We start from the raw sequence: 12186 nt of genomic DNA, 5'->3' as shown, positions 1-12186 counted from the left end.
ACCTAACAAGACCACCTCTCGTGTTTTTTACCATGTTTCTTACAGATAATTCTGTACATAAACATAGATTTATTCAATTTTCTCTTTGTCAGAATGGAGGAAACACCTTGTGCGCTGTAGACGACTCCAATGACCATGTGCTCTCCGTGTGGGACTGGCAGAGAGAGGACAGACTGGCTGAGGTCAAGGTGTGTGTGTGTAACTGTGTGTTAAATAGTAAATAAACTTCCTATGTGGGATGACGCAGTAGGAAGCATTGTTGTGTCACAGAAATTTTTTTAGAGGTTAGAGTCCTTTCTGTGTGGAGTTTGAATGTTCTTCCGATGTCTGTGTGGGTTTTTTGGCTTCCTCCCACCTCCAAAAACCTGAACCCACAATGAGCTTGCGTCTCCTCTGGGGAGTACCCCTCTTTTTACCTGTAGCTAACTGAGATAGGTTCCAACAGATAGGTGGATAAGCAGCTGAGGAGAAGATGAATGAATGAATTAATGGATTAATGAAAGAACAAACAAACAAACAACCGAATGAATGAATGAACAAAATTCCTCTGTTATCAACTCAATGTTCCTTGATTCGTTTGTGTAATTTCAGTGCTCCAATGAGTCTGTGTTCGCCACAGACTTTCACCCAACAGACTCCAACATCATTGTGACCTGTGGGAAATCCCATCTCTACTTCTGGACCCTGGAGAAAAGCACACTGGTCAAGAAGCAAGGCCTGTTTGAAGTAGGACACTAAACCGCTCCCCACATGCTGGATCAATAAAGCAATAAGAGTTTAATATAGGGGTGTAAACTCAATCATGGGGGGGCCTGTCTTGGGATATGATCTCATCTATTATATATGAAAATAATCACTGCAGACTGTGCTAAAATGAAACATTATTGTATGTGTTCTTGTGTTTCTTGCAGAAACAGGAGAAGCCCAAGTTTGTGCTGTGTGTGACCTTTGCTGAAAATGGAGACACTATCACAGGAGATTCTAGTGGAAACATCCTGGTGTGGGGAAAAGGTACGTTAATTCAGTCATGTTTTCTGCGTTTATTCATACAGCATTGTCTAAGGAAAACTCTCTTTTTCATGAACAATATTTAGAGCAAAAATCTGAAATGAAGACAAAACAAAAATTCCATCCACTTTCAAAGCACTTTCTTTTTCCCTCTATTTTATCTATTGTAGCTCTGTGCAATAAATTAATCTGCCCACAAGCCATCGACCTTTATGTCTGACCAGATGAACTTTCTCATCCATCTCCTCCCGTCTCTGTCACACAGGCACTAATCGTATCAGCCATGTCATCCAAGGCGCTCACGAGGGTAGCATCTTTGCTCTGTCCATGCTGAGGAACGGTACACTGGTGTCTGGAGGAAAGGACCGTAGGCTCGTCTCTTGGGACAGCAGTTACCAACAGATACAGATGGCAGAGGTGAAATATTCAAGAGAAATCAGAATGTCCTTTTTCTTGGAAAAATAAAAATCAAATTGGATTCACAATCATCAATCACACATATATTCAAAGGTGAAAAGCACAAGTTCTGCTCTGACTGCAAAGATATTTTAATATTGAGCTTCACAGATTCTGAAAAATCTAAACTACTGTTATGCAACTCTATTAATATGCTGTATTAAATTTGTAAGATGCATATCCAGTTCTGGCTCGAGGGTTCAGTCTTTTCTCAATAGTGCACCAAATCATAAAAAGTACAGAGAGAATGATATGGATTAGTTCTCTCAATGAAATCTATGGATATATATATATGGGTGATCATTTCAGATAGCCTATTTGCTCTGAATAGACCCATTATGCAGTAAAAGATTATTTTATAATTGGAAAACGTTGGGTTTGAGGTTAGCAAATGATTTACACGATTGTTCTCTTTTCTGCACAGGTGCCTGAGCTCTTTGGCCCCATCCGGACCATAGCAGAGGGCAGAGGAGAGACTGTACTCATTGGGACCACTAAGAACTTTGTATTGCAAGGCAGTTTGGATGGAGAATTTGTTAATATTACACAGGTACATTCATCCTTGCACAGATATAATGCTCCAAGTAGGATTAATGTTGTTATAGAATAAACTCCTTGTTATTTTCTTAGTTAACAAATTGTTAGGGTCTATAAACAAAGATAATGTCCCCTAGGAGATCATCAGAGTGTCTTGTTCTCTTAAACTGGGTCCATCATTGTAGGAAATCTCTTCTCTCTTCCTCAGGGTCACACTGATGAGTTGTGGGGTCTGGCCGTTCACCCGTGGAAGCCCCACTTCATCACGTGTGGTTACGACAGGCAGGTGTGCCTGTGGGACTCTGGTTCCCATCAACTCATCTGGACCAAAAGTATGGAGGTAAACTTAGTCTCTCCTGCCCCCTGGCGCCAATTACGGGAATTACAACACATTCAGCAGACCACAGATCAGTGGTCTTGCTTTCAATGTCCGGGAGGGACAGGAAGAACTTCACTAACAGAAGAACATCTTCAGACCTGACATCACCATAAAAATATTTTATTTAACATAACATTCATTAATCAGTTAAAATGTGTAAAATGAATCTATTTACTATTTATTTATCTTTTTCTTTTAAGTTCGGTACTGGGCAGGAATGCAGCACTCAAATTTCTCAATCAAGCATTTTTGTGATGCATGTCAGATCCCTATGGCTTCCAAACTGGTTTTACCATTATAAAATCCTACCTTTGAATGTGTGTTGTAAAGTGATTTAACTTTGGCAAAGATGTTGAGTATGAAACTCTTAACATACAACATTTTGCAATGTGAAATTCTGATAAACAGTCCTCTCCTTCCTCATTCTGAAAGGATGCTGCCCAATCAGCAGGATTCCACCCATCTGGATCTGTGGTTGCTATAGGAACCCAAACTGGCAGGTAGGGGATGTTGTGATTAAACAAACACTGATCACTATCAGTACTCACTTTAAAAAAAAGTGGTGCAAACCTGTTGATCTTCATCCCATTGATGAAGAACCAGATTGCGGAGCTTTCTGTCCTTCGTCCTGCAGGTGGCTGGTGCTGGACACTGACTCCAAGGATCTTGTAGCAGTGCACACAGATGGGAATGAACAGCTGTCTGTTATGAGCTACGGGCCAGGTATGGTGAGAACCGCTGGCAGTTCATTATCTCCCCTGCCTATAAAGTGACTTTGTCATATTGTTATTTGCAAATTTTCAGCATAAAATGAATTCACAAAACTACAGATCATATGATGGTTTCAAGTTTCTGAGTAACTTCTTCTTTTTTTTTAAATGTGGCATGTTTTATTCAAACAAATTTTACCTCCACAAGCAACTGCATTTCTTTCTGCACCACCAGTAATCTTCTTGTCCTGCTGGAATTTATTTAGATGGTAACTTCTTGGCCATTGGTTCCCATGACAACTACATTTATATCTATGCCGTGGCAGAAAATGGGAGGAAGTACAGCCGAGTCGGGAAGTGTTCGGTGAGCGCCCGTATTTATAATCCCCCCTCATCTGTGACTTTTTTTATTTATAGTTCCTCCCTCCAGCATCTTTATATTTAGGTGCTGCCTTAGCTCTCCATTTACTCTTCTACACAGTCTGCCCAAAATGTGTTGATAAAGAGCTGTAAAATAATCAATGGCAATGATGTGAGTCATATCAGGTAACAGTAAAATAATTCCAAAGCCTCATTTTTAGGATTTTTTGTGGTGCTTAAAGAACTACATTTCCTCTCCAGGAGAACATTTCTGCAATAGCAAAAAAAAAAAATTCTAACATGTTCTTTTGTGTTATATCTCAGGGTCACTCTAGTTTCATCACCCATCTGGACTGGTCGACAGACTCCCAATACCTGGTATCAAACTCAGGGGACTACGAGATATTGTACTGTATGTATGATCACTTTTTTAATGCTCATTCTTAGTACCTCCTCTCATTGCTTTTGACATTCGAGTGAGTTTAGGAAAGTGTGATGAAATAGAATCATGTATCTCGTTCACCATACATTTAATTACTTTACGTTAAAGAATGAGTTTAAAGTGAAGTGTTTTGCAATCAATCCAGTTTATAAACTCCTCATGATCACATCTTCCTAGCATTGTATACTGTATATTATTAACAATTGTTTTGTATTGTGAGAAAGGTGCTAAAAACTGCCAATAATGTATTAAAATTATTAATGAGAGTGAAGTCGTTTTGGTTTCTTTCCTCAGGGATCCCATCAGTGTGTAAGCAGGTGGTCAGTGTGGAGACCACCAGAGACATCGAATGGGCCACAAACACCTGCCCTCTGGGCTTCCAGGTCTTTGGTAAGAGACGGTTTATTCTCTCCTCAGGAGCGTGTTTGAAGTCGGTTCAGTAGATGTTTTCTCCACCCACTTCTGTCTTCAGGCTTGTGGCCCGATGGGTCAGACGGCACCGACATCAACGCCGTGTGCAGAACCAACGACAAAAATGTCATGGTTACTGGAGATGATTTTGGGAAGGTCCACCTATTTGCGTATCCCTGTTCACAGTTCAGGGTAAGACAAGATACTGGTGCACAAAACACATCCTGGCATTGTCACAAAGGAGATCAAGAGCTGGGGAAACAAAAGACCTTAACTCTAGTTTTGTTTTGTTTTTCTTTCCAGGCCCCCAGCCATGTCTATGGAGGCCACAGCAGCCATGTGACCAACGTGAGCTTCTTGTTTGACGACAGCTACCTGGTGTCGACTGGGGGGAAGGACATGAGTGTGATGCAGTGGAGGATTGTCTGAAGGATGGAGACAGACCTAGTTGTGTTTTTACTGCTGCCTGGAACTCCAGCTGATGCAAACTTAGCTTCATTAAAATGAACTGAACCAAACTTAAACGAAGTCAGACTCTAAAAAGAGGCAGACGTGGATTTGCCTGAACTAAAAGCATTCGACAGAAGAGAGCATTGAGGTTTCTCCTCCTGATCATATCCTGGATCCCGAATGAGATGGACTGTTGGAAGAGTGACTTGCAGATGCTCAGACATCTCGCCTCTTTTCCCTCTTCTCTGTTCACACACTACATGTAAAAAAAAAATCTCTCTTGCATACTGTAGCCCACTCACCAATGGCTTGTGACAAAACAAATGAAACAGATCAAATTAATGGAACCAAAGTCTCTTATTGTCTGGCTACATTTGTGCAGGATGGCTTTTACATTTGTTAGAGTGTACAGACTCTACAGACAATAGACTGACGAAATCTCTAAATGAATAACATTGCCCTGGAGAGCCGAACAAAATGAAGAAAGAACTGTGTACAGAAAGAAAAAACATAGACTAGTGATTTTCTGTTAGTCTTTAATTCTGTATGTAACAACTCAGGAAGGTGCTGGTAAAGTGGGGCCTCTACCACTAACATCAGAACAAGTCCTAAATATGCAGAGAAGTATGAACTACACTTAACATCAGATACAACTCTTCAATCAATAGATTAACTGCATGTGTGCAAAAAAACTGCAGTTTGCTGAATTTGAATGAAGGAATAATTAAATGCAAAGAGAAGGGTACAGTTTATGAACATGATACAGAGGGGGAACTATTAAAAGATAATAAAAATGGATTCGCAGGCTGGATTTTAACCATTTCACACATAATCTAAACCTTTTCCTATGTTTTTGTTGTGCTTCCAAAACTTTTCTATTACATTGTGAACATGATTCAAATACTTCACTTGCTATTTAAATTCCTTTCAGTTTTTAGCTACAATAAACCCCTACTTAGCTCCAGATGTGTAAAAAATACAAAATAGACGGTATAGAAAACAGCTTCTTTTTGGAATGAGTTGTATCTTTCCAGGTATAAGAATCAAGCATGTATTTGTGTTTGTTTTTTTCAATAATGTGAAGCCTTGTTGAGTCTGTATGTGCATTTTGTTGCACCCAGATGAGATCATGAAGGGGGACAATAAGACCATTACACTGTAACTGCTTACGTCAGATGTGCAACATCAGTCACTGACAAAATATTTGACTTGAACATTGTTGAGGTGTTTTTTTCTTACTTTAATGCACTGCTTCAGCCAAAAGGTGAATTTACTTGCACAATAGAACAAGCAAGTATTCTTAAAGGACATAATAAACCTGTGGACAGCTTCTGTTCTGCACACCCTCCTTTTAACATTTACAGTAAAACAAGAGAGATGCATGAATAAGTATTATATCTCTGATGGGGGTTCAGATGGATTTTAGGATAGAACATCCACTGATGTGAGACATTGTTCTGATTGCTGAAATATTTGTCAGCAGTGACAACCAGCCAACAGGCTGCAAAATACCATCAGAAATTTCATTTGTCTGACAGTAAATGCTAGAAGAAAAAAAAACATTCCAATGAGACAGTGTGTTTTTCACTTTAATGCTTTTATGCATCTACAGATTTTACATATTTGTGTTATGTCCCATATTTCAATGTTACAATGGGGCAAAAACACACCAGCGCTGATCTAAACTTACCACAAATTGGCCGGTCCCAAATCGTGTGTGTGTGTGTGTGTGTGTGTGTGTGTGTGTGTGTGTGTGTGTGTGTGTGTGTGTGTGTGTGTGTGTGTGTGTGTGTGTGTGTGTGTGTGTGTGTGTGCGTGTGCGATTGTCTGCGTCTCTGTGTGTGGCTCCTCGGTGCACTGGCGTCGCGCCTGGAGTTTCCCCCGCCTCACGCCCTAAGTCAGCTGGGACAGGCTCCAGCTCCCTGGGACATGTGACAGCGGATAAAGCCGTAACAGAAGATGGATGGATGGATGGATGGATGGATGGATGGATGGATGGATGGATGGATGGATGGATGGATGGATGGATGGATGGATGGATGGATGGATGGATGGATGGATGGATGGATGGATGGATGGATGCAGAGAAAAATATACACAAAGGAGACAAGTAAACGCTGAAATTAACACAAAGTTAATGATGAAACTGTCTAAAAATCTCACGTAAACTCCATGATCAATTTGGAGAACACGTGGGAAGAGCAAAAGAAAGAGGGCAGGGAAATGGACAACCCCCACAGGGCGCATACAGCCTCGACAGAAAACCTCCAATTTATAAATGCGACTTATAAATATAACAGTCTCTATTTTATTATGACAATGGTAACATAAACGCATTTTCTGGGCAATCTTCCTCCTTGAGCTGAAAATAATATAGGAATATTCAGATCATTCTGGTTATGTGTGGTGGATTAGGGTTAGGGGGCGTCAGTGGGCTGCGTGTGTGCGTCTTCGCCGCAGATGGGCAGCATCGAGCCGGCTTGCCCTCCTTTCCATCCCTTCCCTTTCCCCGTTCCTTCGTATGCAGCATTAGCATTTCGCCCCAAATCTCTTCACCTAACCAAAAACACTCCGAATGGGAAGGAAATATTGTATGAGGGAGGTGGCGGCTGACGACCACCGTTCACCGTCTTCTACCGAGCTGAACATGGACTCAAGGATACGCGGAGGCGCGTTTGGAGATCAGAGACAACGGAACACAAAGCTGATGGGAGACGACGCTCGTCCTCTCGCTTAGCTTGTCTGCAACACGGCCCATCACCAGCCTTCAGTACATCTACAGACACGGATCGGCTGTGATTCGAGCCCACCGGACTGTGTAGACAGAAAAAAAAAACCCCCAGAGGAGCGGTGCTCCGATTCTTGATCATCATCATCATCATCATCATCTCCGGTTGAGGAAAAGACGAGAAAATGAGGTAAGTGGCACCATCCGCTCCGTTTGACGCGTCATGACAGATGCGCGCAGACACGCAGCCTCCAGCCTCCATCTGCGTTCAGATTTATCAAATCATTCATCATGCACATGATGTTGAGAATCTAAGGGTTTTCAGATTGATCCCTGTTCGTTTTACTGCTCACATATGATCAAGGGCCCACGTCCACATATGTGTCCTTACCGTTTGTTTTACAGGCGAATCTTTCATTGCCTACCCAACCAAGCGTCTATTGTCACCACCGGACCCACCCCAGTACAATTCAGGATTTAAGACTGGTTAAAGTTGTCATGGAAACGGCGACATGATAGTTTTCTCTACATAAGAATCTCGGGGAATTAAAGTGATTGGCTATAGAATAAAAGATGAGGGCACATATATCCATCGCAGTAGGAGGAGGGTGTTTATTCTGGTGGTTGCCAGGCAGGTTATCAGACTCCCCCCACCCCCTCTCTCTCCCTCTCTCACACACACCTACATGAGCCCACTCCTTAAAGGATCACACATCCAGTCAAATGAACGTGTCTCATGTTGAAATACCTCCATATCTGAGGCTAGGGATGGTATGATCTGCCTCCCCCTCTTATGATTGGTATCTGGAATGCGTTCACTTCTAAATCTTCCCCAACAGCACAGTCTCTGTGTTCTGATCTATTTATAAATCAGTCTTTTTATATTTCCCACTGCTGGTTTTAGTTTGACTCATCCGTGGCCCCGTAGCTGCACCCTGCATCATCCTGGTTTCTGGATTCTTCTCCAACAGTTCTCTCCATATTGGGGCTAATATCTGCTTCTCTTGTGATCGTCTGCATGTGTGACGTCTGGGTGCAGTGGTCCTCCTGGTCTGTGGAGGGCGCCATGCACAGAAGCTCATCTTTTTCTTCTTGAATGCTGTAATGCCATGTGTGAGGCATTGAGTCGTTTGTATTCTGAGGTCAGTCCAGGTGATGCTTAGGATGATTGTCCTTGTCCTGGGGGGTTGGGGGGTTGGTCTGTCAGCCACTGACTGGTGTGTTATTGAAGGTAGTGGTACTTTGACGGTGATGGTCCCTTGTGGCCACCAGGATCAGACATGTTGTCCTTTACCCTGGTTGCTCTTTTGGAAACATGACCATTTATTCTCCTCAGCCTCGGAGTCTGGCAGTCTGTTGCTGGGTTGGACATGGTTTGGAAGTACATGTTCCTGGGTCTGATTCCACTTCTGGCCCCTTACTGCTCAAGAGATTGTTGTTGAGACATTTGTCAAGGACTATGCTACTACATGTTTGACAAGAAGCTACAACAGTGCACATTTAAAGACAATACATGCCACCGATGGACCACGATTTCACCTTCTGTTGTTAAGATAAAGGGAGTGGGAGCAACAGTCCACTGTCTAGTAGTGTTCGTGGTACCCTCACTGGCTAGTATTGAAAAGGCAAAGGTGTTTAGTTATGTTAGTTGTTCATCCTCCCTTGCACAGAATAAGTTTGGTAAAGGTGTTGCATTCTGCTGACCCAGAATTCAACCTGTGAGGCGGAAACTATAAAAGCTGTAAGTAAAATGTTTTTAGAGGTTCTCAATGGCCAACCCTAGTCTCCAGATCCTCCCTTATGGGTGTCTTGTTCTTCTTTTCCATTTAATACCTGTCCCATCTACTCTTTTGCTCGGACACTGACATGAACTTGGCTTCTGTCTTCATCTCTTAATATCTCTAGGTGTCTCTTATTCTTTAAGAGGAAGGAACTACCTTGTTTGAGGGTGTCCTATGGGTGAGTGGAGATGTACTGTAGTCCTTTAATTTTTAGGGGGTTTATAGATACCTTAGCAAAATATGCTAATGTAAGTGTCTGGTAGTAGGAAAAAAAGAAAGCTATGAAGAGAGACATATGTACTCACATCTGGATATCTCGTGTTACTGTTTTGTTTTTCTTTTTTCTTTTTTTTTTGGTCCTAATCCAAATTTTTCCTCCCTTTCCTGTAACCTCACACAACTCGAAGCCAGTCGTTGAACTACTTTACCATCATACACTAAACATGTAAGATTCATGTCTTCCATTCCAGTTGAATGAACATGACTTTCCCTTTTTTCTGTAAAGTGGTGCTACTTGTGTTTTTTGCTTTTATCAGAGGCAGATCTGTTCTAGTCAAAATGTCTCATGTCCATACAAACTAGAGGTGGGACCTGCAGTTTAAAGGAAGAGACGTCATTCATTGATAATTTATTCAGTATCATCACTTCCATTGTAGCATTTATTTAATAGGACACTTGTATTTTATGAATGTGTTTGACCATTCTGATCCTTTTAAGTGTGTGAGCGTGCGCATAATTGAGTTGGATGCGTGCACTGGATGAACAATTAACTATTTTAAGGTGAAGCTTTGTTGTGTGTGTGTGTCTGTGTGTGTGTGCGTGTGTGTGCGTGTGTGTGCGCGCGCACACACCTGCGCGCATGTGTGCCTATGTTATCAAGGCAGGATAGATTCTGAAGCGATCATTGCAGTGACTCATCATCTGAAAGGTGGAGAGTACAAGTGCAGCCAGCGGAAGGTGAAATGCTGAGTTATGCATGGTACCGCAGGTCGCTGCTGCCCTCGGGGCAGATCAGGGGGTGGCAGGATGTGAATGTGAGCCAGCATCACCACGTACAGCAGCATCACTCAATGTCTCACTGATTTCATTGACAGGGATGATGTAGGGTTCACATCAGCCTGTTGGAGTAACAAGGGAAAAGAAAAAAGCTTTTGACTCTGAGCTATCTGACCATACATTTATCCTTATGTTTATGAATTATTCCCCTCTATGATGCTAATTAGTGAATGTTATGGAACAGTAGTGCTAGGGTTGTGACCTCACTAAAAATTTCAGCATGTTTGCAATCTCATTTTTAGCTGTTAACATGCATTTATTAAATTCTTATTGTTTTTGTAGTTTGCCTTCCTCTCCCTTGGCTTGGAGATCCCATGATGTTTCCTCTTTTAGTACTCGGGGTTTTGTGGTTTGGGGTGAAATATTTGTTGAATGGATTTCCATCAATGCCAACAAAACTGCTTCAGTAAAGAGTGGATTAAGTAACAAACGTAGTGAAATATGTAGACACTAAACAAACATCTACTGCTCTACGTCGAACACATTTAGAGAAATAACACATTATTTACAAATGTTTCTTGATCGTTCCCAAAGGGGTCACAAAATACAACTGAGAAATTGAAAGATTTACTATTGACAAGGAAACCAAAAAGAATTTATCCTCCTTAAAATGATAATTTTATGAATGCATAATTTCTCTATTCTTTTTTTCACATTGATTTTATCACAGATCTAGTTAAAACCTACAGGCACACAGAGGCAGTGATGTTAGGTCAAATATTCTGTTATCTAGAGTGATACTTGATACGTGAACTCTGGGAATACAGATCCTGTATTATCCCACATGTTTTCCTTTATCCCCCTCTCTTTTTGTATCAAACACCATGTATATGCTGTAAATCATCCACGCACCATCGTTCATATAACCTTCCTTCTTTAATCTGGTCTTCCGATCATGCCTCATCCCTTTAACTCAGGCTTTTGTGCCTTTGAAGAATTGATGCTGAATTTTGTGTGCTTTTGACTCCATGGAGGTCAACTGGACTGTGGATGTAACCATAGCATACTGTGAAACACATTTGCAGCTTAGCATGGCATTTCTTTCTCACTTCCTCCCTCTGTTTCTGGCACTCTTTGCAGACATTTCGCCCCACAGTTTAGAGACATGTTAGCTGTTTTGTGTAAAGTCCGCCAGTACTGAGTCATAGTTTGCCCTTCTGTACCAGACTTATTTTGTAGAAGAATATTATCTTTTATTTTACTAACATTCCAAAACCCCATTTTGGAGACAGTTGCGTGTTTCTACGTATTTTCTAAACCCACAAATCCTCTTAATCTTTCAGTGGACTAGACTGCTCCTTGTTTGTTTCCCACACCTCAGCTCATTGTGGCAAAGAAGATTAATAGTCTTAAGTTTGTTTCGGCCAGATGGACCACCAGTTGAGGATAAATTCTGATCAAACCACAAGGAAATCATGAATGTTGCCAGAATGCAAAACTAATCATAACATCTGTTCCTGTGGGGCGTTCATTTCTTGTGTCCTTTTCATGAAAGCTGAGTTGAGCGACTTAGGGGTTATGGCTTACATGCATTTTCTTTATTCACTTACTGTGGAATCCATTTAAAGCTTCTTTCAAGTTTTCCTGAACTTCTCACGCTATAGAGAGAAGCTTTGTAAATGCCCTCTTGTTTCCTATATAGCCTAACGTGTAATTTCCATTCAATGGAAATAATTTCTTGGAGGTTGAATGATGGTACTCAAAGTAACGCGATGAGTGGTCTGGACTGGTCACATGATCATTCTCTCTCTCTCTCTCTCTCTCTCTCTCTCTCTCTCTCTCTCTCTCTCTCTCTCTCTCGCTCTCTCTCTCTCTCTCTCTCTCTCTCTCTCTCTCTCTCTCTCTCTCTCTCTCTCTCTCTCCCCTTG

At 41.6% G+C, this 12186-nt stretch overlaps 2 protein-coding genes across 10 annotated transcripts in view; both read left to right on the top strand.

Moving 5' to 3' along the window:
* eml1 (EMAP like 1) overlaps positions 1 to 6083 on the top strand; it is a 42301-nt gene extending 36218 nt beyond the window's left edge. For all 9 annotated transcript variants that reach the window (XM_068338089.1, XM_068338085.1, XM_068338086.1 and 6 more), the window contains 13 exons: positions 93 to 188; positions 592 to 726; positions 912 to 1011; positions 1274 to 1425; positions 1889 to 2014; positions 2210 to 2341; positions 2813 to 2880; positions 3015 to 3103; positions 3357 to 3454; positions 3775 to 3862; positions 4187 to 4282; positions 4365 to 4495; positions 4607 to 6083. In XM_068338089.1, the coding sequence (XP_068194190.1) occupies positions 93 to 188; positions 592 to 726; positions 912 to 1011; positions 1274 to 1425; positions 1889 to 2014; positions 2210 to 2341; positions 2813 to 2880; positions 3015 to 3103; positions 3357 to 3454; positions 3775 to 3862; positions 4187 to 4282; positions 4365 to 4495; positions 4607 to 4732 (1437 nt within the window). In that variant the 3' untranslated portion in view covers positions 4733 to 6083. The remainder of the gene's footprint in view (positions 1 to 92; positions 189 to 591; positions 727 to 911; positions 1012 to 1273; positions 1426 to 1888; positions 2015 to 2209; positions 2342 to 2812; positions 2881 to 3014; positions 3104 to 3356; positions 3455 to 3774; positions 3863 to 4186; positions 4283 to 4364; positions 4496 to 4606) is intronic.
* Positions 6084 to 7256: 1173 nt separating this feature from the next.
* evla (Enah/Vasp-like a) overlaps positions 7257 to 12186 on the top strand; it is a 31659-nt gene continuing 26729 nt past the window's right edge. Inside the window, exon 1 of the mRNA XM_068338694.1 lies at positions 7257 to 7671. Within this exon, the coding sequence (XP_068194795.1) occupies positions 7667 to 7671 (5 nt within the window). The 5' untranslated portion in view covers positions 7257 to 7666. The remainder of the gene's footprint in view (positions 7672 to 12186) is intronic.

This window comes from Antennarius striatus, chromosome 17 (assembly GCF_040054535.1).
Source record: "Antennarius striatus isolate MH-2024 chromosome 17, ASM4005453v1, whole genome shotgun sequence".
NCBI lineage: Eukaryota > Metazoa > Chordata > Actinopteri > Lophiiformes > Antennariidae > Antennarius > Antennarius striatus.
The sequence above is the reverse complement of the archived record's forward strand: the minus strand, read 5'-3'. Positions and strand labels throughout refer to the sequence as shown.